The sequence below is a fragment of the Chelonia mydas genome, chromosome 1, assembly GCF_015237465.2.
Source record: "Chelonia mydas isolate rCheMyd1 chromosome 1, rCheMyd1.pri.v2, whole genome shotgun sequence".
Taxonomy (NCBI): Eukaryota; Metazoa; Chordata; order Testudines; family Cheloniidae; genus Chelonia; species Chelonia mydas.
In genome coordinates this window covers 158,512,523-158,540,056 of record NC_057849.1, presented here as the reverse complement: position 1 = coordinate 158,540,056, position 27,534 = coordinate 158,512,523, and the positions used below count along the sequence as shown (strand labels likewise).

General features: G+C 41.4%; 1 protein-coding gene across 2 annotated transcripts in view; it reads right to left on the bottom strand.

Annotated features, from left to right (window-relative positions):
* The window catches only part of KCNJ6 (potassium inwardly rectifying channel subfamily J member 6), a 222,428-nt gene that overhangs the window by 47,654 nt on the left and 147,240 nt on the right, over positions 1 to 27,534 (bottom strand). For both annotated transcript variants that reach the window (XM_043538228.1, XM_007068252.3), the window contains one exon: positions 12,870 to 13,790. In XM_043538228.1, coding sequence (XP_043394163.1) covers positions 12,870 to 13,790 — 921 coding nt within the window. The remainder of the gene's footprint in view (positions 1 to 12,869; positions 13,791 to 27,534) is intronic.

Genomic DNA, 27,534 nt, shown 5'->3' with positions numbered 1-27,534 from the left:
TGATCATGTCCCTCGATCTGCTGGCAATGCCCCGACATATACAGCCCAAAATGCCGAGCCTTCTTGGCAACAAGGGCACACTGTTGACTCATATCCAGATTCTCGTCCACTGTAACCCCTAGGTCCTTTTCTGCAGAACTGCTGCCGAGCCATTCGGTCCCTAGTCTGTAGTGGTGCATGGGATTCTTCCGTCCTAAGTGCAGGATTCTACACTTGTCCTTGTTGAACCTCATCAGATTTCTTTTGGCCCAATCCTCTAGGGCCCTCTGTATCCTATCCCTACCCTCCAGCGCATCTACCACTCCACCCAGCTTAGTGTCATCTGCAAACTTGCTGAGAGTGTAGTCCATGCCATCCTCCAGATCATTAATGAAGATATTGAACAAAACCGGCCCCAGGACTGACCCTTGGGGCACTCCGCTTGATACTGGCTGCCAACTAGACATGGAGCCATTAATCACTACCCACTGAGCCCGATGATCTAGACAGCTTTCTGTCCACCTTATAGTCCATTGATCCAGCCCATACTTCTTTAACTTGCTGGCAAGAATACTGTGGGAGACCGTATCAAAAGCTTTGCTAAAGTCAAGGAATAACACATCCACTGCTTTCCCCTCATCTACAGAGCCAGTTATCTCATCATAAGTTTTAAATGACTTAATGGAGTTTGAATCCACATAGTTTAAAAACTGTTACAACCACATTTGAACCTTACAGAAGAGTCTCCAAGTGCAGTTTGTAGAACACAGTGTGGAGTGTGGCTGGAATGCTGTCGGACTGCATAAGATGGTCGCCCCAGGCATCTCTTAATGCACAACATGATAACAACACGGTAAAAGTTTAGTGTCTGTTTCCAGACCAAGAAGTTCAGTATGATTGAAAGTTTAAATACAATTGCTTTCATTTGAATGCATGCTATTCCCAGTTATCACTGCCCATCAGAGTGGGTATCTGAATATAACTTTAAGATCAATGAATTTATCTGTACTTGAATTTTGTTGTTATCCAATATTTTTGTTTGACGTATTACTCTTTCTTCTAAATCTTAAACAGAGAATTGAACACTTCAGTGCACCTATGAAGCCCAGATATAAATATCTAGACAGACAGAATGTCCAGTATCACAGACCTGTGTTAACTGTTAATTTGCATATACATGTAGTGCTTGCTAGGGATTGTCAAATACGCTTTGATCAGACGAAGACAGTTAATTGAAAAATATACACAGGTTACCATTTTTTCATTTACTTTGCTTGAATGTCCAAAGTTACAGAGAACTACTTTAAACTTGGGGGCCCGGTCCGAGCTAATGTGTAAGTTAATGGGCAAAAATGTGTGTAAAGAGGGGGCCATGAGTCGGGTGAGGGCTAGGTTCTATTATAGCTCTGCCACAGACTTCCCATGGGAGCTTGGACAAGTCACTTAACCTCTCTATGCCTTAGTTTCCCCCTCTGTAAAATATGGAATTTTCTGTATTTTTCTCCTATTTGAGCTATTTTGTGTAAACTGCGCTCTCTGATCCTTTCATTTTGATTGTATCCTCCACCACACACAAAAAGCTGCCTATGTAAAATCCTAGTGGAGGACAAGGCACAGTTAGTTTTGATCATGACTAGCTTAATCGAGGCCAGCCCTAGGTTTGGGGGGTGGGGTACACAACTGACCTCCACTAGCTATGTCCACTCCCTATGCCTTGTCTCCACTAAGATTTTACATCAAGGTAATGGTCATGATGTAAAAAAGCCCCACATAGTTGTTGGTAATGAAGACATAACTCCAGAAATAGGTAGAAGTGGTGTGAGTGACAACCTCATTGTGGCCATGGACTGTAAGAGAGAATATAGCCCTCTGCTCTTAAGCGGTGTCAAGGAACAGCATGAGGGCAAAGTGAGGGCAGCACAGACAGAGAAAGAAAACTGAAAGGAAATGTGTACTGTCACAATCCTCCCAGGATACACAACTGGAGCCTGATTCTCAGCCCCTTTATACTGCGCTGGCAGTTTAATTTGAATGTGTGATCATTTAGATGTCCTTCAGTGCTTTGCCAAATTGGGGCTCAAATAGATGGATATTGAAATATTAAAAGCTGACTTCTACCTTCTGAGTCACAAATTCAATTAGACTTTTTTATCTGAACCATTATTTTTCGGTAAAATTTGATCATTTTTCATGAGTAAACATTTCTAAAAAAAGCAGCTTGATTTTTCTCAACATTTTCCATAATTCAATGAATACCCTGGGAAAGTTTTCAGATTTTTTAAAAATTTTTTTTTATACCAGCTCTGGAGATTGATGAATCTCTTGGAAAATGAGGGGAGAAAGTTTTCTTGAGCCTTGTCTATATTTAGAATTTCATCATTTTAAGTTTAAAAAAAAATTAAAGAAAATGTTTTAATTAAACAAAACACAAAAAGAATAAATTCTTAATGTGATGGAATCCTGTTTTATACTGATTTATCTTAAATCTGTTGGTTACCAAGCTAAACTAAATCAATATAAACCAGATTTAAATTGAATAGAATATTCACACTGTTTTGCACCAGTTTAACCAAATCTGCTTAGCATTACATGTTTTGTTTAAACCAGTGCAGCTATATAGACAAGGCCTTGCTCTGGGATGTTCTAAAACTGCAGCACACTCTGAGGACTAAGGTGCAGATTCTCTGCTAAATTTGGGAATGGTAGCCTGGAGCAGCCAGCATACAGGCTTCTGGGACTTTCTGTAAGCAAACAGAACCCCCATAGATTCTCAGAAAACTAGACCTGACTGAACTAAGTGGGTCCTGAGGTTGCCTCTTAAGGCACCAATGTCAAAGTGGAAGATACGTTGCCTGGTCTCTCCCAGAAGAGACAGACCCTCTCCTGCCCACCCTTGCAACAAGAGAAAACAGCAGGTTGGGAAAAACAGCAGATGTGTAAAAGTGGTGGTCTCCGTTTCTGAGGAAAAATGAGATTTGTGTTGCTTAGCAGCAAGATAGCCTAACTGCTCAGGAAATGGCTTTTCCAGCTAAAAAATGGCCTTCTTAAACTAAGCCATAGACTTTTCTGAAGATGCTCAGATTAATTTATTTGGGCTTTAACATCAAACAGTAAATGACCTACTTAATTAGCCTGATTGTTCCATGACGATTTAGGAAACACTAATTTGGAATATGGCTATACCCCCCAAAAATTCTCATATTGGAGCTCTTGATAGCCCTCTTCATTTAGAAAGAAAGAACTTGTTTAACTATTTTGTAGACCTATAGTTTGGAAGATGTCTATAAATTTACTGCAAACTACAATCCATGTGAGCAAACTCCGATTAATGTTGGTAGGAATTGCAGGTCTGAATCCTGAGCAGTGTATAACTCACAGAACGTAAACAACTCCATTCATATACCATGGGAAAAAAAACTGTAATACCTGGTAAAGTCTCAGGTCCAGATTGATTTTGGCTCTTTCTTGCTGTTTTGCACCTCTCTGGTGACGCAAAGCGGCTGTAAATGCATTGTGACCATCCCATTAAGCTGGGTTTATGGCTGCTTTGTGTTATCAGTGGTGCAAAGCAGCCAGACAGTACTGGTGAAGCTGATCCTCAGTTTGCTTCTATGTGTTTTAAATGCCATATTATAATTTTTGAGTCTCTGAGGTTCATTGTAATTCTGCAGTTTTTCTTTGCTCTAACCTCTGGAGAACTCTTTTGTGGTGGCCTCAGGAAACCCAGAAGCAATGCCATAAAAGGAGTTTTTAGTGCTGGTAACTGCCCCTTTAGATACGAGAAGGGCACATCAAAAAGCTGGGCCCTTTTAACATATTTCAAATGTCCTGTGGGATTAACTGCAGTCCATAGCCTTGTCCTTTTTAGTCTGTCAAATTCTTATCTTGAATTTACAGTATGCCCGACAATTGTATTTGCTGTTTCTTTTATATTTTCTGTCACTTCTGCCCTCATAGTAACGGTTCTGTTATATTCTGAATGAAAACTTTTTGCTACAGTTGAATGTGAAGAACAACATACTAATAACATGCACTAATGCAATTACCTGTGATTTTAAAGAGAACCTAACGCTATTAGAAAAGTTTGTTGTAACAGTGATGTTGACAGACCAGGGGCCAGCTCATACCAGAGCTCCAGGCCAAATCACTTGTGTATTAGTATAAATCAAAGTGATTGTTAAATGTATACAAGTGTACTTGGTGTTTAAACTTCATGAAAACTAGTGGGATATTACTTGCATTGTTTTCACTTATCTGTATCCCGTTATAGTGTAATAGCAAACATTTGTGTATACCCTGTAACTAAATAATCCATCAAAGGAGAGAGAAACCTTGTGAAATGCAAATGAAGAACTTTAACAGAAAAGTGCTAATTTCTTAGCAAGTGGACATTGTGTGTGAGGATCGGAGGTCAAAGGCTCAAAATGCATTCCTCACTCTCTGTCATCAAAGGAAAAGCCCACGCGGTTAGTGACCCTGTCAGTTTGTTTTCTGTGAGAAGAAGCTATAAGTGTGGATTCAGGGAAAGATTCTGGATCTCGGGATGTTTTGACTCTTCTAGGGAAGTGTACCAGATACAAAGTCAAGATCCACACAGAGAATCAGGGTACCCTGAAAGGACTTTTGGGAAACTGGCAGTTTATTACATCACTGCCACCATTTGTAATTACAAACTGTGACTCACCTGTGCATATGTTTTACCTGCTTTAACCTCTCAATAACTCTCATTTCCTTTTCTTAGCTAATAAACCTTTACTTAGTTTACTATAGAATTGGCTACCAGCATTGTCTCTTGGGACTGGGAGCAACCTGAGGGACAGGGAAAGCCGCTCAGTGCCATCATCCTATCCTGCCCTGGCCCCTGCAGAAGTTCCTCTGTTGAAGCTCCATGGTGTGTTGAGGCGAGGCTAGGGGTGAATCTGAGGATCCAAGATCTCTCTGGAACATCATCCTCAGTGGACCCCTTGGATTCCCATAAAGAAATGGAAATGTCGCTGCTTAAGTGAGATTAACTCCTGCTGCGTCCACTGTGAGTCTGATAGTGAGCAGTGGTAGGAGAACCCAGCCAATGGTAGCATTGACCCATGATATCCAGGGTGAGGGAGCCAGCCGAGCCATGCAGAGGGCTCAGCTACTTTCCTTGCATCTGAGAATGTGGAAGCTGCCCATTCTGCAACTCCCCAAAGCTCTTCCAGCTGAGGAAGGGTGGGGTCAGTTTCTTGAAAACTGTGCAGTACTTTCAGTCCCCTATGGCCCTTTCCCATGTGTTTCTCCGTGAGAGAAGGTGATATAGCCCTCTGTGAGGTAACACTTCTCAACGGTGACAGTTAAAGGTAAATTGCAAACTGGAATTTTGGGTTCCCCAAATGGACTGTAGCGATGCACCGTGCCCCTGTGATGCTGCCATTAACATGAAGCATGACTATGGGCTTGGCCTAATGACATGGAGACAGAAGCAAAATCAACCAAAGAGACCCAGGTTTCAGAGCAACTTTGTGATCCTCATTTACTCTGCCTGTGGGTATCATGTGCATCATGGAGGTGACATGTTTGGTCTCAGAGTGATAGGGCGTAAGAAGAGCAGAATGTTTGAGTTGCTCTGCTTCATGCTATGTGCTCTAAAGTGCCAGCCGTGGAGCAGCATTGACAGCAGACTCAGGGTCAGTGGAAAGCAGTCCTTGTGGCTTTTGTACAAGTTTTTAAATCCCAGTATTGTCTTAGTTATGAGCTCAAATCTACCAATAAAGGTCTCTCTGCCAAATTAACCAAAAAGAGAAGCTCCTCTACTGAAAATATGTTGTTGCTAGGGCTGTCAATTAATCACAGTTAACTCATGTGATTAACTCGAAAAAATTAATTGCAATTAAAAAAATTAATCGGGATTAATCACAGTTTTAATCACACTGTTAAATGACAATAGAATACCAATTGAAATGTATTAAATATTTTTGGATGTTTTTCTACATTTTCAAATATATTTCAATTACAACACAGAGTACAAAGTGCACAGTGCTCACTTTATATTATTTTTATTACAAATATTTGCACAGTAAAAATGATAAAAGAAATGGTATTTTTCAATTCACCTCACCTGTAGAGCAATCTCTTTATTGTGAAAGTGCGATTTACAACTGTAGCTTTTTTTGTTACATAACTGCACTCAAAAAGAAAACAATATAAAACTTTAGAGCCTACAAGTCCACTCAGTCCTACTTCTTGTTCAGCCAATCGCTAAGACAAACAAGCTTGTTTACATTTACGGGACTTAATGCTGCCCGCTTCTTATTTATAATGTCACCTGAATGTGAGAACAGTACATGCTTCCATGCTGACAAAGCTTGTTAAAAAATAATGTGTTAATTAAATTTGTGACTGAACTCCTTGGGGGAGAATTATATGTCTCCTGCTCTGTGTTTTACCCTCATTCTGCCATATATTTCATGTTATGGCAGTCTCGGATGATGACCTAGCACATGTTGTTCGTTTTAAGAATAGTTTCACTGCAGATTTGATAAAATGCAAAGAAGGTACCAATGTGAGATTTCTAAAGATAGCTACAGCACTCGACCCAAAGTTTAAGAATCTGAAGTGCTTTTCAAAATCTGAGATGGACGAGGTGTGGAACATGCTTTCAGAAGTCTTAAAAGAGCAACACTCCGATGCAGAAACTACAGAACCCGAACCACCAAAAAAGAAAATCAACCTTCTGCTGGTGGCTTCTGACTCAGATGTTGAAAATGAACATGCGTCGGTCCACTCTGCTTTGGATTGTTATCAAGCAGAACCAGTCATCATCATGGACGCATGTTCTCTGGAATGGTGGTTGAAGCATGAAGGGACATATGAATCTTTAGCATATCTGGCATGTAAATAGCTTGTGACACTGGCTACAACAATGCCGTGCGAATGCTTGTTCTCACTTTCAGGTGATATCGTAAACAAGAAGCGGGCAGCATTATCTCCTGCAAATATAAATAAACTTGTTTGTATGAGTGATTAGCTGAACAAGAAGAAGGACTAAGTGGACTTGCAGGCTCTAAAGTTTTACATTGTTTTATTTTTGAGTGCAGTTATTTTTTATATATAAATCTACAACTGTAAGTTCAACTTTTATGATAAAGAGATTGCACTTCAGTACTTGTAATGGGGGAATTGAAATACTATTTCTTTTTTTTACAGTGCAAATATCTGTAATAAAAAATAAATATAAAGTGAGCATTGTACACTTTGTATTCTGTGTTGTAATTGAAATCGATATATTTGAAAATGTAGGAAACATCCAAAATATTTAAATAAATGATATTCTTGTTTGTTTAACAGCGTGATTAATCATGATTAATTGTTTTAATTGCTTGACAGCCTTAGTTGTTAGCTTTGTTCTCAATATCATTAAATAAGAGCCATGCGACAGACTGACCATATCAGTAATATCCTGAACAAACCTTGTGGAATTAGGATAAACTTTACTGAATTAGGGTTAATACCTTTCGGGTGCATTGTATTAAAAATGCAGTTGTGTATGTGTCGTGGCACTGTATGTACCTTCTCTAGTAGGAAGGGAGGATGCTATCAGCCTTTGACGCCGTACTCCTATGTGTATATTAGTGTTATGCAGGGCCAGGGAAGGTTACACAATGACCTTAAGGACATATCAAAAGGGTATTACAATGGCAAACAGGACCATATCAAACGGAGGCATTTGTTAAGATAGGGCAATCATAAGGGGGAAGTGTGAAAACCGATCAGCGTTGGAGCAAAAAGACAATAAATCATTCAATCACCAGGGTTGTAGTTAAGAGCAGACACAACTTTCTACCATGTGTGCCTAGCCAATTGCCTCATTTGCTATATAAATAACATTTTATGCGCACATTTGACTGCTTTTCACACACATTTTCTACAGCTAGTGAGCATGTTTGTTTATGTATCTATAAACCCTTCTGCAAATATTTGTCTCAAGCTGTCCATGTGTCAGAAATATAAATGAGTTCTATTACAAATATATTTGTATCATTCTCCATCTGAACCTGAAGATGTCTATATACTTTGCCATGCAATTTCCTGTGTTGCCTTTTATTTTTAACACATTATAAAATGTTTATAATAGCTACTGTCTCACTTTTCACATTTTCATTTTCACAAGGGGGGAACTGCCATTGGGTTTTCTAGTGCACACCCTCCCCCGCTGCCAGTGGTCACATCATAATGTGTGTAGGTTATTAGTGTTGGTGCCCATGTTTTGTGACTCACTAAATAGTTGCCTTCTCCAGAAGGCAACGGGTTTAAACCTTCAAAAGCATTTTTGGGGCTTGTACAAAGAAGAATACCCAGAGTGAAGTTTTAAAACTTTGTTTAAAAATAATCCCTGTCCCCACCAACCCAATTAAACAGCCTAGTATTACCTTTTAGACGTGCTCCTCTGGCAGACAGAGTTGAGGCTCTTTTGATCTACAAAATCTACCCAAGTCCTATGTGGCAAACAGCCCCTCTAACTAGGAGTTCTGGTTCATATTCAGGCACAGTAAAAATGTTCATAGTGTAAAAAAAAAAACTCCTCTAATTCCTCTGTAAAACAATATAAAATCAATGGTGACATTTTAATATAAACCAAAATTATGACCTGTTGGCCAATATTAATCAGTGATAACACAAATTGTCTGCATCATGCAAGTTGTGTTCCTATCAGAGGCTTGTCTATGCCAGAGATAGGAAGGAAAATAGAGTGCATATTCCCCCTTCAAAGTGGAACTCTCCTTTTAAGGCACATGGGAACATTACATCCTGCTTCCCAGGACTGTACAAACATGGGCCAGATCCTCCGTAGGGGAGTAGCCACCGTGTATCATGCCACCAGTGTAATCTGGGGTCCTAAAGTGGCTTAACTGGCCCAGGAAGGATCACCTCCCTAATCTTGTAGTGATATAAATTGACATAGGCACTCTTATGCCCCAACATCCCCACCTGCTCTCAGCACTGGAGTGAAAATAGAACATGATCTGTGGAAAGAGGGTATAGCTTGGATGTCCCTCAAGTATGTCAGTTCTTGGGTAAATGTGTGGCTCCCTGTAACTGCTGCAGTTCATCACAGGTTAAAGCAAGCCTCAGACCGCTTCAGAAAGGCACAAAGGGACCAGCGCTACGTAGCACTGCATCAGGAGCGTGAAAAGTTGAACTTTAAACTACCTTTGTGCACACAACTCTCCTGGGTGTATTCTGCTTCTGAATATCCTTCTGGGCATGGTAGATTATATTGAGCATTTCTTTTTAAGTCTAAGCATATTTCTGTTGTGTTTTACTCAATGCTTGGGAACGCATGACAATGAGTGACACTTTTGCAGAAAGATAACCCTTCATATCATGTGTGTTTGCATTGACTGAGATTTTAGGGTATTTGTTAATCTCAAAATACCAGGGCTCCTGTAAAATATTTGTTTTAAACTCCCCCAAACATTTCTTTTGCCAGTCGTCCCACTGCCATTCTGTCCTGTCCTCTGTCTGCATTTTGAGTGGAACACTTAAGTATGACAAACTAGGGATGAATTTGCTTAGATATGCTGACATACTCGTGAATCTCTGAAAGGCCTCCTTGTTTTGGGATCTGTTTGTACAATTGCCATCTTTCTACACTCTGATCAAAATCCTTTGTTACTCAGGCTGTGTCATGTGTGACTAATCTGATTCTCCCTGATCAGCATTTCTCCTGTTTGCTTTTTTTCTCTCGCTGCAGACTATAACAGTCTCTCATTGTGGTGTGCTTCATTTTGCCCCGAATCAGCAGATAATGAACAGTCATTTCCTTCAAGTATAAATTCTGAAAGATCTGGGATTCTCAAAGACCCAGTATGGCCATTCTTATGTTCTTATGTAATACTTTGGTACCAAGTCACAGCAGAAGACAAGTCACTTTAACATAGATCTACTAAAAGGGAAGTGGAAACTGCAGAGCTGTACACTTTCTGTACTTTGGATTGGCCCAAACCCTTGCATCCAAAACTGAAAATACTTTTTGCATTATGAAATGTAGATTCTCAGCTGTTCTTCTGAGGCAGTTTGGTGCTGTATTCAAATCCTTTGGTTCTATACGAATTCTTAACTAGTTTGGTTTTACTACAATGACTATACTGTTAATCTAGGCCTTAAAAGTTAGGTCACCATAGTTATGGTGCTCAGGAGGGATGTGATGTGTAGACATGGCCTTAGTCAGTGCTATTTGCATTTGCTCAATAACATCTAATTTTACCACCTGGTTGAGTTCAGCTTTTACTTTCTGTCAGTTTAGTGTGATTTTGCTTGAGCAGGACAAGGGGACCTATATCAATAGGATGTATTAAAGGATCCCAGTCCCTTTATCAAGTCATCAAATGATTTAAGAATACCTTTTTGCATCCTGCTCAGTAGACGAAGTTATACACTCATTTGATCATCTACATTTACAGACTTATCTTCAGCTCAAGCATATATGGATCTTTCTGTTTCATCATTTCAAATTCTACGAGAAGTATTTATTCTTCTCTACACGTGCCTGTGTGGCATTGCCATATGGGCTCATTTTGTTCCCATTAAATGAAACAAGTTATGTTTGCAATTTGAACATGCGTCAGTCACTAATCGTTTTGTGTAAGTTTGCTGTGATTACATTGCATTTAGCACCAGTATCTATTTTGAGATTTGCTTTCTGTTCATTTATTTCCAGTGTCACAGACCAATTTGCTGTAGTTCCTTGATCTGTAAATGTATTAAGAGACCCAACAAATAATTTTTTGTGTTGTCATTGTCAGAGATTTGAGCTCCAGCTGTTTATCCAGGATGTATTTTATTTTTATATTTCCTTGCAATATGTGCTAAGCAATATAAGTGAATGAAGCCATGACTATCAGGGGCCCCCAGCATTCAGTTCTTGGTACAATACTATTCAATACTTTCATCAACGATATAGATAATGAGATGAAATCTTTTGCTGGTTAAATTTGCAGGTGACATGAAGATTGATGGGATAGTAAATAAGGAGGAGGACAGGTTACTGTTACAGAGTGATCTGAATTGCCTGGTTAAATTATCACAATCCTACAAAATGTGTTTCAATACAGATGAATGCCAGGTAATACATAATGGGAAGAAAGAAATAAGGCTATGCCTACAGGATGGGAGACTGTCTTGGAAAGCAGAGACTCAGAAAAGGACGTTGGGGGCGTCATTGTAGAACACACTTAACATAAGCCCTCCGTGCTATGCTGTGACTTAAAGGGCTAAAGCAACCCTTGGACGAAGTAAAAGGAAAATATCAAGTAGAAGTAGGCAGGTGATCTTGCCTCTGTGTGCCGCACACAGCAGTGATGAGACTGCTACTAGAGAGCTGTGTCCAGTTCTAGAATACAGAGCCCACGCTCCAAGAAGGATGTGGAAATACTGGAGAGAGTTCAAAGGAGGGCCACAAAAATGATCCAAGGGCTGAAAAACAAGCCTTTTGATGGGAGGCTCAAGGAGCTCGGTCTATTCAGTTTGTGACAGAGAAGGTTGAGAGATAACTTGATCAATGTGCCTGGTTGTTTACACATGCAACAGATATCTGACACTGAGGGGCTTTTCAATCTTTCAGACAAAGGCATAACAAGATCCAGTGGCTGTAAGTTTAATTTAGACTAATTCAACCTTGAACTAAGATGGAATTTCTAGCTGTGAGAGTAATTAAACGATGGAACAGCTTAACAGGGGAGGTGGTCGACTCACAGTCTCTTGGGGTCTTTAAAACAAGTTTAGCTATCTTCCTAAAAGATATGTCTTAATCCAGTTTCTGATAAAAATTCCATGGCCTGTGTACACCGGACAATCATAGTGGCCCCTTTTGGCCTTAGAGTTTTTAAATCTATGAATCTATTGCTTTTATTCCATGTGTGACGCTGCTCCCCTCATCCTGTATGCCTTTCCATTGTTTATATGCAGTGTTGTTGTAGCCATGTCGGTTCTAGGATATTAGAGAGACAAGGTGGGTGAGGTAATATCTTTTATTGGACCAACTTCTGTGGGTGAGAAAAACAAGCTTTCAAGCTGCACAAAGCTCTTCTTCTGGGAAAGGTACTAAAAATGTCACGGCTAAATACAAGAGCGAACAGATAGTTTAGCCTTAGCTGTATACACCTATTTTAAGGCTCCTGTACACTGCCAGAATGGCATAAGGGGCCTTAGTGTAAATGAGAATCAAGTCCTTGATATTTTGAATCTAAAGTAAAACCAGCCTAAAAGTTAAAACAAAACAAGGATTAAAAAATAAAGTGTTAAGTTGAACATATTATCATTTCACACTCGATGCAAACATCTTTGGGGAATTCCATGGTAGAAGTTTGCACATAGCACACAGTTCTTTTTGCATTATCTATGAATAATTGGGAACAGCAGGTACTACAATATTTTCACATTATGTCTAATCAGGGATTCAGATTAGATTTTTACAAAGCACTGTAAAGCAGTTTATCACACTAGGTTCTACAGGCTTGATTTACGCTTGTGATAGAATGATAAATACTGGGATGACATGCTCTGGAAAATTTAGACAGCAATAAATGTTATATCATTTTCAAACCAGATCAGAAACAAATGTGATTTCATTGGGCAGGGTTGAGCACACAATTAAACTGAGCACGCTTTTAATTTTAAACCCAACCATACTGCTGATGCCTTTTGCAAATTTAATGTCTGCTTCCATTGTTGAAGTAATTCTTTTAAAGTGAGGTGAAAACAAAGGTTTTCTGTGGCACAAGAGGCACCAAATGGAGTATAACGACCAGTCCAATTCAGATTTACTGTATTTTCCCTGCTGAATATAGTTTGTATCTGAAATCAATTTACTTTAAAAATTAAAATGTATACTTTACACAAGGTATAAGAAACATTACCTGTTGCCTCCACCATGCCTTCTAGAATTACAACAATTTCTAGTTCCTCTTTGGGCAACTGGTCTTTGGAAATCTCCCAGAAAGGACTCTGCTGGTTAATTTCATGGCTGATGATCAGTGGTGAAACCAAAAAGAGACGATCATCCCCTGTGTAATAACCTACGTTGATATCTGTCTGGTTGAGTGGTATAAATTCCCCCTCCTTTGTCTGTTTAGATTTGATCAACTTGGCTCGTATTGATGCCTCCACAATGTGTGAATTCCTAAGGTCCCCTACTCGGAACATCAGGCACAGCTTCCCATCCCGCATGGAAATGACTGCGTTGGTAGAAAAGACCAGGGTTTCTGCCCTCTTCTTGGGCTGGGATATTTTCACAAACATGCAACCAACCATGAAAGCATTGACAATAGAACCTAAAACAGACTGAACTAAAAGCAGAATAATTCCCTCGGGACATTTGTCCGTGATGACCCGATAACCATACCCGATGGTGGTTTCTGTTTCTATTGAGAATAAAAAGGCCGAGACAAACCCATTGAGGTTACTGACACATGGGGTCCATGTATTGTCTCCTATATGTTCCATATCACCTCGGATGTAAGCAATTAGCCACCAGATCATTCCAAAGAAGAGCCACGTCACAGTGTAAACCATGACAAAAATCAAAAGGTTGAACCTCCATTTGAGGTCGACTAAGGTAGTGAAGATATCACTCAGATAACGATAAGTCTCTCTCACGTTCCCATGGTGGACGTTGCATTTCCCATCTTTCCTAACATACCTCTGAATTTTTCTCTTGGTACATACTTTGCTTATGTGTTTTGGAAGATCCTCTCTAGCTTGTTTGGGCAACTTTGGCTGCTGTATCGTGACAGGGCTCTCCACGTCCTGCTCCATTGAGTCTTCTTCAAATACGCTAGCTGCCATTAAAAAAAAGACATTAATATTTATGTGTTTACAGACAATTGAATACACACACAACTTCCTTCTATATTAGCAGTAGGAAACAAGTATTAATTCATTATCTAATAGAAATAACTTTGAAAGGAAACTTTTTCTTATGTCATGGGCTTCCTATCTATCATTTCAGAGATTTGATCCTGTCTACACCAGTGTTTAAATTCTGCAACAAATATTCAAATAAATGTTTTACCCCCTTTGAAAATGTAATACATCAGTCCTGCTTATAAGCCAAGAATGATCTTCTTGGAGATAGCACTTATATAAATGAAGAAACAGATCTGCTTTGGGGCTTAAGTCACCAATATGAGCAGAGAAAATGAGCAATTTTTAGACTATTTTTTTTTACATTGATGCCATTACTAAGGGGAAAAGAATTAAATACATGTAAGTGGTTTTAAAAAACACTTTATTTTCTGCTGTCATTGACCTCAATGGAAGAAAGATTGGGCCTTAGAATAATATACACCAACAGCAATTCTAACTAATTGCTACACAAAATAGATGTATTTATATTGAGCCTGGGCAGTCTGTTTCCTCCTCTCACTAATGTAAAACACACAGTACTTCAGAAGTTGGTGCCATGGTAGTTTACTTGGGTGAGGACCCAAGAATGAGGCTATTAATCGTAGTGCACCTTCCTTTCTATGGATGCGAGCCCCTAGCCACCCTCATATCTGAGTGCCTCCCAAATATTTAAAAAACGGAAACAACAGTAACAATCTCTTTTTCTGTCCCCACTTCCTTCCCACCCTTTTGAGAGAAATAGCTTGATTAGTTTATACGGTTTTTGTTTGTGTGTGAGAATGTGGGGGTGTGAAAAACTTACTGAGGGAAAGCTAAGTCAAATGAACGAGTTTTGCACTTCATTCCGAGCACAGGGAGACCTGTGGTTTTTCTTATTTCTTGTAGGAATGCATTTCGAGCTCCTGTGTGAGTTACAGCTCCTGCTCTCCCAAACCTCACCCTATTGGCTGATTTTTGTTGTTCCAATAGAATATAGTGGAGGGAGAAGCAGTCTTTCAAGTAGCTAGAAGCAATGCCATAGAAGGCTTTGAATATCAAAACAGAGGCCTTGAACTATGAGATTGGCTCTACTTCAAAAGGAATTATTTTGGGGCTTGGAAATCTATGAATCTGTGAATTAGGCTCTCTATTCAGATTGCAGAACACTTAGGTGATTTGTTTTTAGCAACCTGTGTAGCTAAGCAGATGGTTTGCTGAGTTTTGAATCACTTCGAGCTTTTTGGGGTGTGTATAGCTTCATCCCTCTGGAGCAGAGTCAGAAGCTCTCTGTAAAATTCTAGGTGCAGGTAAAATACACATGAAAAGAAGATGTCGTAAAAATACAACTGTCTCTCTACCCCATCCAGCTGTCAGCCATGCCCTTGTCTACCCAATAGCCTTTTCTGTGAAATAAAGGCATGAAGGTTGGTAGTAGCGTTGAAACCTGCTAGCATTTTTGTGTGTTCATGTTATGGACTCCATCCTGTGTCATTTTCTAATCTTGTTACTATTTCTTTAAAAGAATTTTATTCCAGCTGATTTCAGGGGCAGCATTTGCAGCGATGTTCCAGCTAGTCAGTTCTGGATGCATTTATCCCAGCTGGTGACAGTGCTGCCTTTTTGGATTACCACTAATGCAGTATAATGAAATAAACACATAAAAAGCGCATTCAAGAAACCTTTTGGGGCTGACTTAAACTAAAGCCAGGAAATTTGGTGTTAAGGCTTTACACTCTATGCTTAACTCACAATTGTGTCTAAGGGAATTTCAGTCCCTGGAATCCATAAAATCAATGCAGTAGCAGCCCCTTGAAATAGCCAGGAGTGGGTTATGAAGCCTCTGGCTTAGAGTTTTAATGTAATGTTAGTTAGACTTGTAATGTCCATGTAATGGTTTATTATATTTAAAATGCTTGAAATATTTTGCTTTCCCATCACAGTTAGACTCTGGCATATGCAAAGAGACACTGTGTAAGCTTTGACAATGCATTTCAGTCTTTACAGATGGTCTCTGCTGAGTTTTGTTATTCAAGCAAACTTTGTTGCACAACTCCAGTTCCGAGCCTTTCTTGAGCAGAGACTGCAAATGGCACCAAATAATGTAGTGGAACTAGGAGGAGACAAACACATTAATTTCACTTGTGGTTTAAGAATAAATTTGAAAGGACGTCTCCAGAGATTGAACTTCCCAGCAATCAGGTACTGCACTCTGTAGCCTACTTTGTAGGTTTATTTTTGCTTTTAAAGCACTTATTAATACTGCTATTACTTTGCATTTATTTGGCATATTTAATTTGAAGCTCACAAAGTGCTTTATGTTAAGTAAGATCCTCCACATTGAGTGATCTGAAGCACAAGAAAGGTTTAGGTCCAGAATTTCCAAGGTGGCCACTGATTTTCTAGTAGAAATGAGCAGTCCTTATGCACCCCGGAGCTCAGGGAGTGCAGAGACTTCTAGTGTGAGTGGCCCTCACAGACCTCTCTCTGTAGAGTGGGGGGAAGCCTCTTTCACACCCATAAGGCTATGTAAGGGCCGCTCACATTCTGGTTCTTTGCATACAAAAAACCAAACACTTCAAACTCACGTTTATTAACCAAAGACAATCACTAACTTTAATCTGAAACTGTTTCAATAGAACATCTTACAAATAGGTGCTCACAGAGACTTAGATTACGCTGGAGACATCTGCATGGATCTTCAGCCAATTCCCAATGCCAACCTCTCTAGACTGTCAGGCAGTCTCCAAAAAAGTTAAACTCAATACTCCAACCTTTTCCCAGCAATTCAAGATACCCAATTAATCCTATTACTCTTTCCACCACCCAAGCAAGTCATACCCAAACATGCCCTCCTTGTGGCTGTCAGCAACTAGACACGCTCTCAGTCTGGAGTTTAGCTCCAAAGGGAAACACAAGAGCAGCAAGTCCCTAACTAAATGATGCCAGGAATGTGCATCTGTGTGTTGACAGAGATGCCAGGCAAACATCTTTTAAGCACCTGGCAGGATCCCTTGTACATCCCCAGGGCCAGTGAAAAGTCACACATGGGTGGCGCTGTAGCCACAAGACATTTAGTCTAATGATATTTTTACTTGGTATCAAGCCAATTAGCTTATGCTGTTTATCTCATTTCATTCTCTCTGCAGTTATATAATGGTTGTCATAATTCCAGGGATGCAGGAGTGAATGGCTGCTATCTGACTTGAAAGCTATTTTTATTCTTAGTGGTTTTCTTCATGGCAAATATACATAGATAATTAACCCACATGCTGAATCAGTATTTTCTACCTTGTACTGTTTATAGACCAGTCTGTATTAAACTTGTGTGAACACGATGACACAGGTAGCAATGCCCTGGCTATTGAGCATATTCTGTTCAATGTAATATCCAGTGGGGCATCCCTTAGACGGTTAAATTTCGTGCCTAGATGCCTGCAGGGTGCTCGTGTCACATTCTGTCCAATTACACGAATGTGTAAACATTAATAAGTCCCCTTACTGGTTCAGTCCTATTTAATCATAGCAGTACCTAGCGATGCGCGTTTGTTCTTGTCTCTATTTGAACTCAAAAAGGAATCCTCTAATGTCTTCACAAACAAAGCGATCTGTATAGTCCTGGATAACGGGAATATGATACTACTGATGAACTATTAGTTGTATGGGAAACCAAAAGTATAGCTCTGTCATTAGCTTCAGGGCCGCAGGTGAACAAAAATTAATAACGATACCTTAACTGTTGTTGTTAGCGGTGGCAATAGTACTTATTTGTATTGTGGTAACTCGCGGTAACTCCTGGGAGCCCCAGTCATGGACCCAAACTCCATTGTGCTAGGGGCTGCCAAACAGAAGAAAAAGACGGACTTTGCTCCATAGGGCTTATATCTCTCTAAATGAAATACTCATATCAGTGTGACTGTAGAGCAGTGTGAATGTACATTACATTGGAGGTGACAATATACAAAATTATTAAGTGGTTTTGCTAAGGTCAGTATGAATTATAACTAAGGCTACCATTTTATCCCGGAGGTTGTGAAATCTGTGACTTCCAGTGATCTTTCGTGACTGTAGCCCACAGCGGCCGGGAGCTGCAGGGTCCCCCCCATGGTGGCCAGGAGCTACGGGGAGCTCCAAACGGCGGTGGGCGATGGGGGTAACCCGCAGCTCCTGGCTGCCACGGGTGGCAGGGCCCCACAGAGCTCTGAGCTCTGGGCAGCAGGCGTCCCTCGCAGCTCCAAGCCGCAGGTGGTGGAGGACCCCGGAGTTCCGAGCAGGGACCTTGAAGCTTCCCAGCCACTGTGGGCGGTGTGGGGACCCTGCAGCTGAGCTGCCCATTTTGTCATAGATATTTTTAGTAAAGTCACGGATAGGTCACTGGCTTCCATGAATTTTTCTTTGTTGCCTGTGACCTGTTTGTGACTTTTACTAAAAATATTCATGACAAAATCTTAGCCTTAATTACAACCTTTACCATTTGCAACAGAACTCTGGTATAAATAGAGCCACATGAACGTTCCCTAGTGAAAGCGGCAAAGAGTCCTGTGGCACCTTGCTGCTTTTACAGATCCAGACTAACACGGCTACCCCTCTGATACTTGTTCCCTAGTGAATAACTTATGAGATGAATTAAGCCTCTTTATGGGTCTGTGAATTGTTTGTGTACAGTTTACTATCTCGTCTAATTTATTAGTAATTGAAAGTTATTCATCTAGTTTCAAAGAAGATTATTCTCAAGTAGTTCATTGCAGGTATTTAAAATTCATGCAGCATTAGTTAGTTCTGATTATAGTTTGACTTAGTTTACGTGGTATTCCTCTCCTTTCCTGGTTGGATGTGTGTAATTTTTAGAATTAAGTTTATGGTGCAGATGCTTACATTATAAATTGCAATCTTGCTTTTTGTTAATATTCTCTAATATTCACTTTAACTTTGCTTTTTTCATCATTGTTCCTGCCAATAAACTCCTTTACTAGAATATTTGTGGAATTGGAACAAAAAGTGACGTGAAAACAATAACTTTTTGATTTGAGTGCTCTGGGATTTCCCAGAAGCTTTTTTTTTTTTTGGTGGGGGGAGTATTCAGTCATACCTATTTATAAGGATAGATTTGGGCAATATGATATTTAAGCCTCCTATCTGAATAGTCTCTATAGCCCAGTGGTGCCCAAACTTTTCCTGTTGCGCCCTCGCCCCCCCCAGTTATGGAATCTGTCTGCACCCCTTCTCCATTGCTGCACAGTTGACTCAGCAGAGGAGTGTGGGATGAAGGCGGAGCTGTGGGCAGAACTGGGGATGAGGGAAGAGCTGGGGCTAAAGGCGGAGCTGGGCTGGAGGCGGAGCATGGGGCGGAGCTGGGCTGGGGGCAGTGTGGAGCTGAGGCTGGGGTCAGAGCTGGCCTGCCGGCAAAGCAGGGCTGGGTGGTGCTCTCTCCTCGCCCCCCATGGGGGCTGGCCTGGGCCCTGCCACGCGTCCCCCAAACATTCCTCTGTGCCCCCCTAGGGGGGTGTGCCTCACAGTTTCTGGACCACTGCTATAGCCAAACTGAGTGAATGAGGTGGACATCAGTTACTTAATATGCCACTCCAGTTTGTTTCCAATAACATAGTTTATTACATTATTTCTGATGCCTTCTCCCTATGAATTTGTTAAGCAAACATTATATCTGGCTCTCCAGGAACCCAGCTCAGGTAGGCTCGTGTGAAACCTCTGTTCCCCATTGCTGTGGTGAGACTGTCGGCCCATCTAGATCAGCAGAGGACTGTTCAGCTGCATAGTACAAACAGATGCCTGCTCTGTCAGAGCTCCTGCTCTGCAGAGTCTTTGCCGTTCTTTCTCCGCTTATGCCCCAGACCCAGGCTGGACAGCGAGTCACACAAAGCGTTGCCTTTGGTTTTGATGAGGACAGTCAGAGGGGCTTTGAAATGCCTTGCCAGATTTCCCTGGCTTGGTTTAGGCGCTGTTTCAGCTCTGCAAAAACTCAGCTTTGCTGAGCCCTGGGCACACACTAGCAGATATTTTCAGAATGGGGAGAGATTTGCTTGCATGGTGAACTAGACTTTTATTTATACTTGTGATGGGCAAATCTCTAAAGAGTCAGTTAGATAAGGAAACCCACCCCTCAAATCTGTACCTTCACACACATTATTCTAACATCTTAAATAAGGATTAGTGCCTCAATTCAGCGGGGTAGCTAAGCCCATGAGTAGTCCCATTGAAATCCATGGCACTACTCACATGCTTAAAGATAGTCATGTCCATCAATACCGTGCTGAATCAGAGACGAGGGCAGGATGGCTCTTGGTGGACAAGGTTGATTGTTATTGTTCCTCTGAGCAAGATCAATAGGCACACCTATCTCCAACTACCTAGCACTTGCTATTGCTGGCAGCGCACATTCTCCCAGGCTTGCGGTGTATCCTCATTCCCTGTACAATAGACACTCCCTAGACAATCGCACATGCATTCCCTGTCACATTTTACCCATTCAGCTGCAAAATTGTATGGAGGGCCAGGTAGGGAAGGCTGTGCCTCCCCAAACAGCCTGGCCCCTGCCCCCTATCTGCCCCCTCCCACTTCCCGCCCCCTGACTGCCCCCTTCAGAATCCCTGACCCATCCAAGCCCCCTGCTCCTTGTCCCCTGACTGCCCCAACCCCTATCCACACCCCTGACAGCCCCCCCAGGACCCCACCCCCATCCAACCCCCCGTTCCCTGTCCCCTGACTTCCCTCCCCCGAATCCCCAACCCATCTAACCGCCCCCTGCTACCCCTCCCCTGACTGCCACTCCGGGACGCCCCGTTCCCCACCCCCTTACCATGCCGGAGCCAGCCATGCTGCCGGGCCGCCCAGCAAGAGCGGCGGGACAGAGCGCTGGCAGTGTAGCATGGCACGCTCAGGCTGGCGGGGGAGGAGGGACAGCAGGGGAGCGGCTGTGGTCTAGCCTCCCTGGCCGGAGCTCAGGGGACAGGCAGGACGGTCCCGTGGGCCGTAGTTCGCCCACCTCTGAGTTACGGGTTACTGATGATGCACGGAAGTGGACTGCAGCTGATAGTTTACAAATGGTGGTCCCTCGTGGAAATCTACAAGAGAGATGCATAATCCAGAGTGTTGGCCAGCATTCCAGGCTGGCATTAAAATCAGAGGGATAGGTAAGTGCATGGCTGTTCACAGAGATGCAGGAGCAATGCCCCACCATATACAAGAGAATTAAATCCTTTGTGCATGAAAAGGAGGGGTTCCAGCCATCCCTCTTCCCTCTGAAAGATATAGGTGGCAAGTTTAACACAGAAGGAGGCAAGGATCAGCAGCAGGGAGGGTCTGAACAGCATCAGATCACACTAGCTACACAGTCATTCTAAGTACCACTGTACAGAAAAAGAGAGAGAACGAAAAGAGGAGAAAACGGTCTCCTCCCACCCAGCTGTTCTGAGAAGTAGTGGGCCAACCTCAGATGCAGAATTAGTGGGTGTAGGCTCCTTTGACTTTATGGGACCTGTACCCATGTATCCCAGGTCTGAGTTTGGCTCAATAAATACAAATTCATTGATCTGATTTCCCTACACCCTAATGAGAAACAAACCTTGCCACACTGTGGTTGTTTACAAACAGGTAACATACAGTCTGATCTGTGGGTACCTTGGTAGGGGTAAGTCTGGGACAACTATGTGCTATCTTTGTGCAGAGAGGCCCATATGTATGGGTGCTTGTTAGACCCAGGTACAGTTCTGGGGGCAGTTATATAACTCTTCCTGCTCTGTGGCAGAGATTAACTTTCAGAAAAGTTTTCCTATGTTTTCTGTCATCAGTCCAATTCTGTTGTTACTGACCATCATATCCTCCTCAGATCTAGCAGTCTTTTTGAGTCGACAGCCAAGATACAGAGGATGCATTTTTACACTCGAGAGATTAGTCTCTATATTGCAGCAGCTCTCAGCAATGGTGCCGCTACACCAGTGCTAAGCCACTAGTGTAGACACAGCTTAGGTTTCTACCATTAAAAATACCCTCCCTATACCAGAGCTTGCACCTTCTCTCCTCCTTGTGAAGCTGCACCACTGCTGGAAATTGCTGTAATGTTTCACAATGCAAACAATGCCTTAGTAGCAATAGCTGCAAATGTTGGCCAAATGCTTTACTTCTGATACTTTAACGTAAAGTATATGTCTCCCAGCGTAGCTGAAGAGCGGCACCATTGCTCACATGGCCTGTGAGATTTCCTTTGTAGCTATCTGACTCCTGATATTTTTCTCAGAGGACCTTTGTTTACTCTCATTTTCCACTGGCCTGTTGGTAAGGGTTGGTTAATATTGCATAAGATGTACTAGTAGGAGGTGTGCTGGGCTCTGCTGACTTGCTGTGGGGTGTAGTTGGAAAAGGAGAGAGTCAGCATACAAGAAATACCCATGTCTGAACGTCATCAGTTAAAGACTGCTTATGGTTATATGCCTCATTTTGTGGCTCTGTTTACTATTAGCCCAGAAATGATTGTTCCTGAAGTGAGAGACTAACAGTGTAGCTGTCTTGATTTTCTCAATAGCTGCTAGTTTTCTGTCAGTGGTCAAATGGCCAAGCAGCATTATGGCATATGGCAGGGCCTGGCTGAGTTCTGGATTTTCCACTCATTTTCTCATTTAGTTTTCAACAGATGGAAGAATGGAATAACTTGACATAGGAATGCTTTCTGAGTTCTCTGCTCTCTGGTGCCAGTCATAAAGAGCTTGTAGATCCATAAGAACTACTTCAGCAGTGGAGAATAGTGTATGTTATTGGCCTGATGTCACTGTGAAAAAGGGGTAGAATGATTGCTATTTTCTGATCAATGATGCAAGAGCGAACATCATGTAACAGGAAGAATTTGGTGCAGGTATTGAAAATAGTTGATTTTTTACAATTTGAGGTATTTGGATTGGATGCAAATCACCCAGTATGTGTCTGTTCCCTGATTGGAATCAGAAGTCTGATGTGAATACTGACAACAATGAATTTAAAACTTGGATATTCTGCAACATTTGGCTGTTTTGGTGAAGCTTTCTGCTGTAAAATCATGCACTAGAACATTCATAGAAAGTGAATGCTAAAGGCACATGGATGCAGTTGAAGTGAATTTGTTTAAAATTCAAATGAAAATCAGTGAATAACTTTTTTCAGTATTTGCCCAACTCTAGTTATTACAATTTTCTGTAACAAAGAGCTGCATGTAAGACACTATTCAGTAATCCAGATATTTCAGCTGCTTCTGAAAGGTGTTGAAAGTAATGTTGAACACCCATTTTACTTAGTATTGCATAGAGCTGTGCCAAACACTTATTTTTTGGTTCACTAGCAGTTCTGAAAAATAAAATTAATTTCATATCGACCTGAACATTTTTCAAAATTTTCAGCAAATCGAAAAAAAAAAAAAAGTTTTGGGTTGAAGAAAACATTTTTTTCACCCAAAATGAAATGTTTCATTTTGAGCTTTTTCTTAATTTTTGTTTTAAATTAAATAAAATTGAAGGACGTTTTGAAACATCAAGTTGTTTTAAACCAAAAAAATCAAAATGTTTAGAAAATGTCAAAATGAAACATTTTGATTCTTTTCAGATTTTTTTTTTTAACCAATGCAATTCGGCAAAATGGACATGCAATCATTGAATGTCTTGGTTGACACAAATCTGAATTTTTGGGTGAGAAAATGTCCAAAATTTTTTACCCAACTCTAGTATTGCGTGTGCTACTTCCAGTGCCTCTGCTTAGTAGCATTGGTAATGACCACAGAGCGCTGCTATCAGGTTCTGAAAAAGGATTGTACGTAAGAACTTCTACTCTCTCAGATTAAAATAATTATTTGGATGCATGTGCATAGATCAGTGGTAAAAGGTATTTCCCTTTCCCTTTGCTTCTGGAAATGTGCGCTGCTTTGATCAATAAATATAAGACATAGAAATATGGGAAAAGAATATTCACCTTTGGAAGGAATAACTTGGCTCAATCAATATGCTATACCAGTCCTTTGAAGCTAATATCTTATACAGTGGAATATACCTGCAGATGAAGGACAAGAATTTCTATTACTTTCCAAGAGACATGGGCTGGAGATGCAAAATATAGATCTAGATTTGAGCTCTTCAGTTTGGGGATGATGAATTTGGGAAGACTGTGTGAACATTTAACTTTCTTCTGAAAAGTACATAGCTGTGATCTATGCAGAATGGATTTTTTTGTTCAGGGGTGTGCTGACTTACGCATATTCCTACAATTCTCATCCTTGGTATTGCCAACTTTTATGATTTAGTGTGAGTTTTGTGGTTTTGCTGTTTTTCCTGAAGCCCCAGCTCCTGGAGTCAGTGAATTATATGGGAATCTCAGATTTCAGTTTTTTAAAGTGAGTTTCCAGAGATTGCAGAGAAAACCTTGAAAATGTGAACCTTATATGCTCAAAAAGAAGACAAATAGAAAGAAGCCCAATGTTGTTTTTTAAAAATCTCTTGATTTCTTTTGGAGGGCTAATGATTTTTGAATGCTTATGTTTGGTAATACCACAACCTCATTGTTCAGAGGGTCTCTCACACTTGTCTCTTCTTCCTCTTCATCGCTGTCAATAATGGTATGGCTACACTGTGGAGACTATACCAGCATAGCAAGTATACCAGCATAACCCCACAGTACATAGAATCATAGAATCATAGAATCATAGAATATCAGGGTTGGAAGGGACCCCAGAAGGTCATCTAGTCCAACCCCCTGCTCGAAGCAGGACCAAGTCCCAGTTAAATCATCCCAGCCAGGGCTTTGTCAAGCCTGACCTTAAAAACCTCTAAGGAAGGAGATTCTACCACCTCCCTAGGTAACGCATTCCAGTGTTTCACCACCCTCTTAGTGAAAAAGTTTTTCCTAATATCCAATCTAAACCTCCCCCATTGCAACTTGAGACCATTACTCCTCGTTCTGTCATCTGCTACCATTGAGAACAGTCTAGAGCCATCCTCTTTGGAACCCCCTTTCAGGTAGTTGAAAGCAGCTATCAAATCCCCCCTCATTCTTCTCTTCTGCAGACTAAACAATCCCAGCTCCCTCAGCCTCTCCTCATAAGTCATGTGCTCTAGACCCCTAATCATTTTTGTTGCCCTTCGCTGGACTCTTTCCAATTTATCCACATCCTTCTTGTAGTGTGGGGCCCAAAACTGGACACAGTACTCCAGATGAGGCCTCACCAGTGTCGAATAGAGGGGAACGATCACGTCCCTCGATCTGCTCGCTATGCCCCTACTTATACATCCCAAAATGCCATTGGCTTTCTTGGCAACAAGGGCACACTGCTGACTCATATCCAGCTTCTCGTCTACTGTCACCCCTAGGTCCTTTTCCGCAGAACTGCTGCCTAGCCATTCGGTCCCTAGTCTGTAGCGGTGCATTGGATTCTTCCATCCTAAGTGCAGGACCCTGCACTTATCCTTATTGAACCTCATCAGATTTCTTTTGGCCCAATCCTCCAATTTGTCTAGGTCCTTCTGTATCCTATCCCTCCCCTCCAGCGTATCTACCACTCCTCCCAGTTTAGTATCATCCGCAAATTTGCTGAGAGTGCAATCCACACCATCCTCCAGATCATTTATGAAGATATTGAACAAAACGGGCCCCAGGACCGACCCCTGGGGCACTCCACTTGACACCGGCTGCCAACTAGACATGGAGCCATTGATCACTACCCGTTGAGCCCGACAATCTAGCCAGCTTTCTACCCACCTTATAGTGCATTCATCCAGCCCATACTTCCTTAACTTGCTGACAAGAATGCTGTGGGAGACCGTGTCAAAAGCTTTGCTAAAGTCAAGAAACAATACATCCACTGCTTTCCCTTCATCCACAGAACCAGTAATCTCATCATAAAAGATGCAGCCTAGACTGACAGGAGGGGTTTTTCTGTCAGTGTAGGAACACCACCTCTGCGAATGAAGTTAGCTGCATCAACAGAAAAATGCTTCCATTGACACAGCTGCTTCTACACTGGTGTCGGCACAGCCATCTCAGTCAGGGTGTGTTATTTTCACACACCTGACCAACGTAGCTATGTCGACTAACTTTCACGGGTAGACCAAGCCTAAGTTTGTTGGGCTTTTTCTTTTGCCTATACTGCTGCAGAATATTTGTGAAATTGCAGAAGGGTCCACTACTTTCTCAGTTTGGGGATGAGAAAAGAAAAAAAGGCGAAACACAGCCAGAGCTTTTGTTTTTAACTGATCCTGTTCCTTTCTTGTCTGATAACTTCTTCCCAATCTGCTACAGATTGCAATGGTTTATGCTCCTAGTCTTCAGGTTTTACAGGTGGCCAGAAACTTCTGCCTTCCACTATCCTCAATGGAGAAAAAGGGAGATTTTCATGTTGTGTTCTTGTTCTCTTGAGAATGAAAATCACTAGAATCTGACAGTGACATCTTCCTAGACTGGGAGGAATAAGAGTTTGTGAATTCTGCTGTTGAATCTCATGATGATGATTTACCAGTGCAGGTGTATTTACCAATATTATCTAACTACCTTATGTAAATAAGAGTCTTTCCTTTGATTTGCTTCAAAGTTCACTGGCTTTGCTCAGAAAAATAAAACTAACAAGCCACAATGAGCTGTGATTTATAGTTTATTATTCTTATTCTTATAGTAGTAGAACCAAGGGGCCTCAATCAGGATTAGAGCCTGCTTGTGCTAGGAGCTACAAACCTATGTCAGAGCGTAGGGTCCAACGGATTGTTGCCCTGCACTTTGTGTAGTCACACCAATGGAAAGTGGTTGCAAAATGTTACCGCTCTGATTGAGTAGTGTTTTACATCCATTTTGCATTCATCTTGTGCTAGTGTAAATGACTGTATATGGTGCAGACAAAGACTGACCCAAATAGACAGGACAGATAAAAAGTGTGAGGAACAGGAATGCAACAGATAAGCAGACTGACCAGAATGGGGGGTGGTTAGTAAATGTCATGCTAGTTACATTTTTTGTGGGGGTGAAGGGGCTCTGGTGCCAGTTCATGCGAAGGCCCCAGGCCTCACTGAATACTGACAAATGCATAGCTGGAAACCAGTCTGTCTCACCTGTATGTTAGTATTGCTAAGATAGATATTAGAGTTGTAAGAATGTGTTTGGTGTTTAGACCTTAGGAGTAGCTTGTAGGATGCTGCATGCATTAGTCTCACTTATTGGTACCCCATGTTATAAAACAATAGCAAATGTTTTCATTTCATTGGCACTCTGTAACTCATCAAACAGGAAAGAAGCCTTCTATAATGTAAATGCTGGCTTCCTATGGAAGACATTTGGTCCTGCCCAAAGAGAAGGCCTTTGAAATCAAATGAGCTACTTTGACACATCAAGGGTATATCAACACTGCAATGTAAGCCCAGGGTTAGTGGGACATGAATCAGCTGACCTGTGTTAAGGAACCCTGGGCGTGAGCATCTATGTTATATTTTAACCCTATGTGAAGACTTTTCTAGCCCTTGCTTGAATCTAGGGCTCTGGTGTCCACACTGCAAAGTAACCATATCTCACAGTTCCTAGTGCCCCTGCCTGAAATATGGCTTCTCTAGCCTTAGGACCATGGTAGGAAAATTTTACTGCCCGCCCTGCACGTTACTAGGAAGCAGCTCACTTTGTAAAAGGCTTGATTGGGTCGCTCTCCTTTGCAAACCCAGGCTCTCTGATAGTGTGCTTGCAATTCAGTGATCAGAA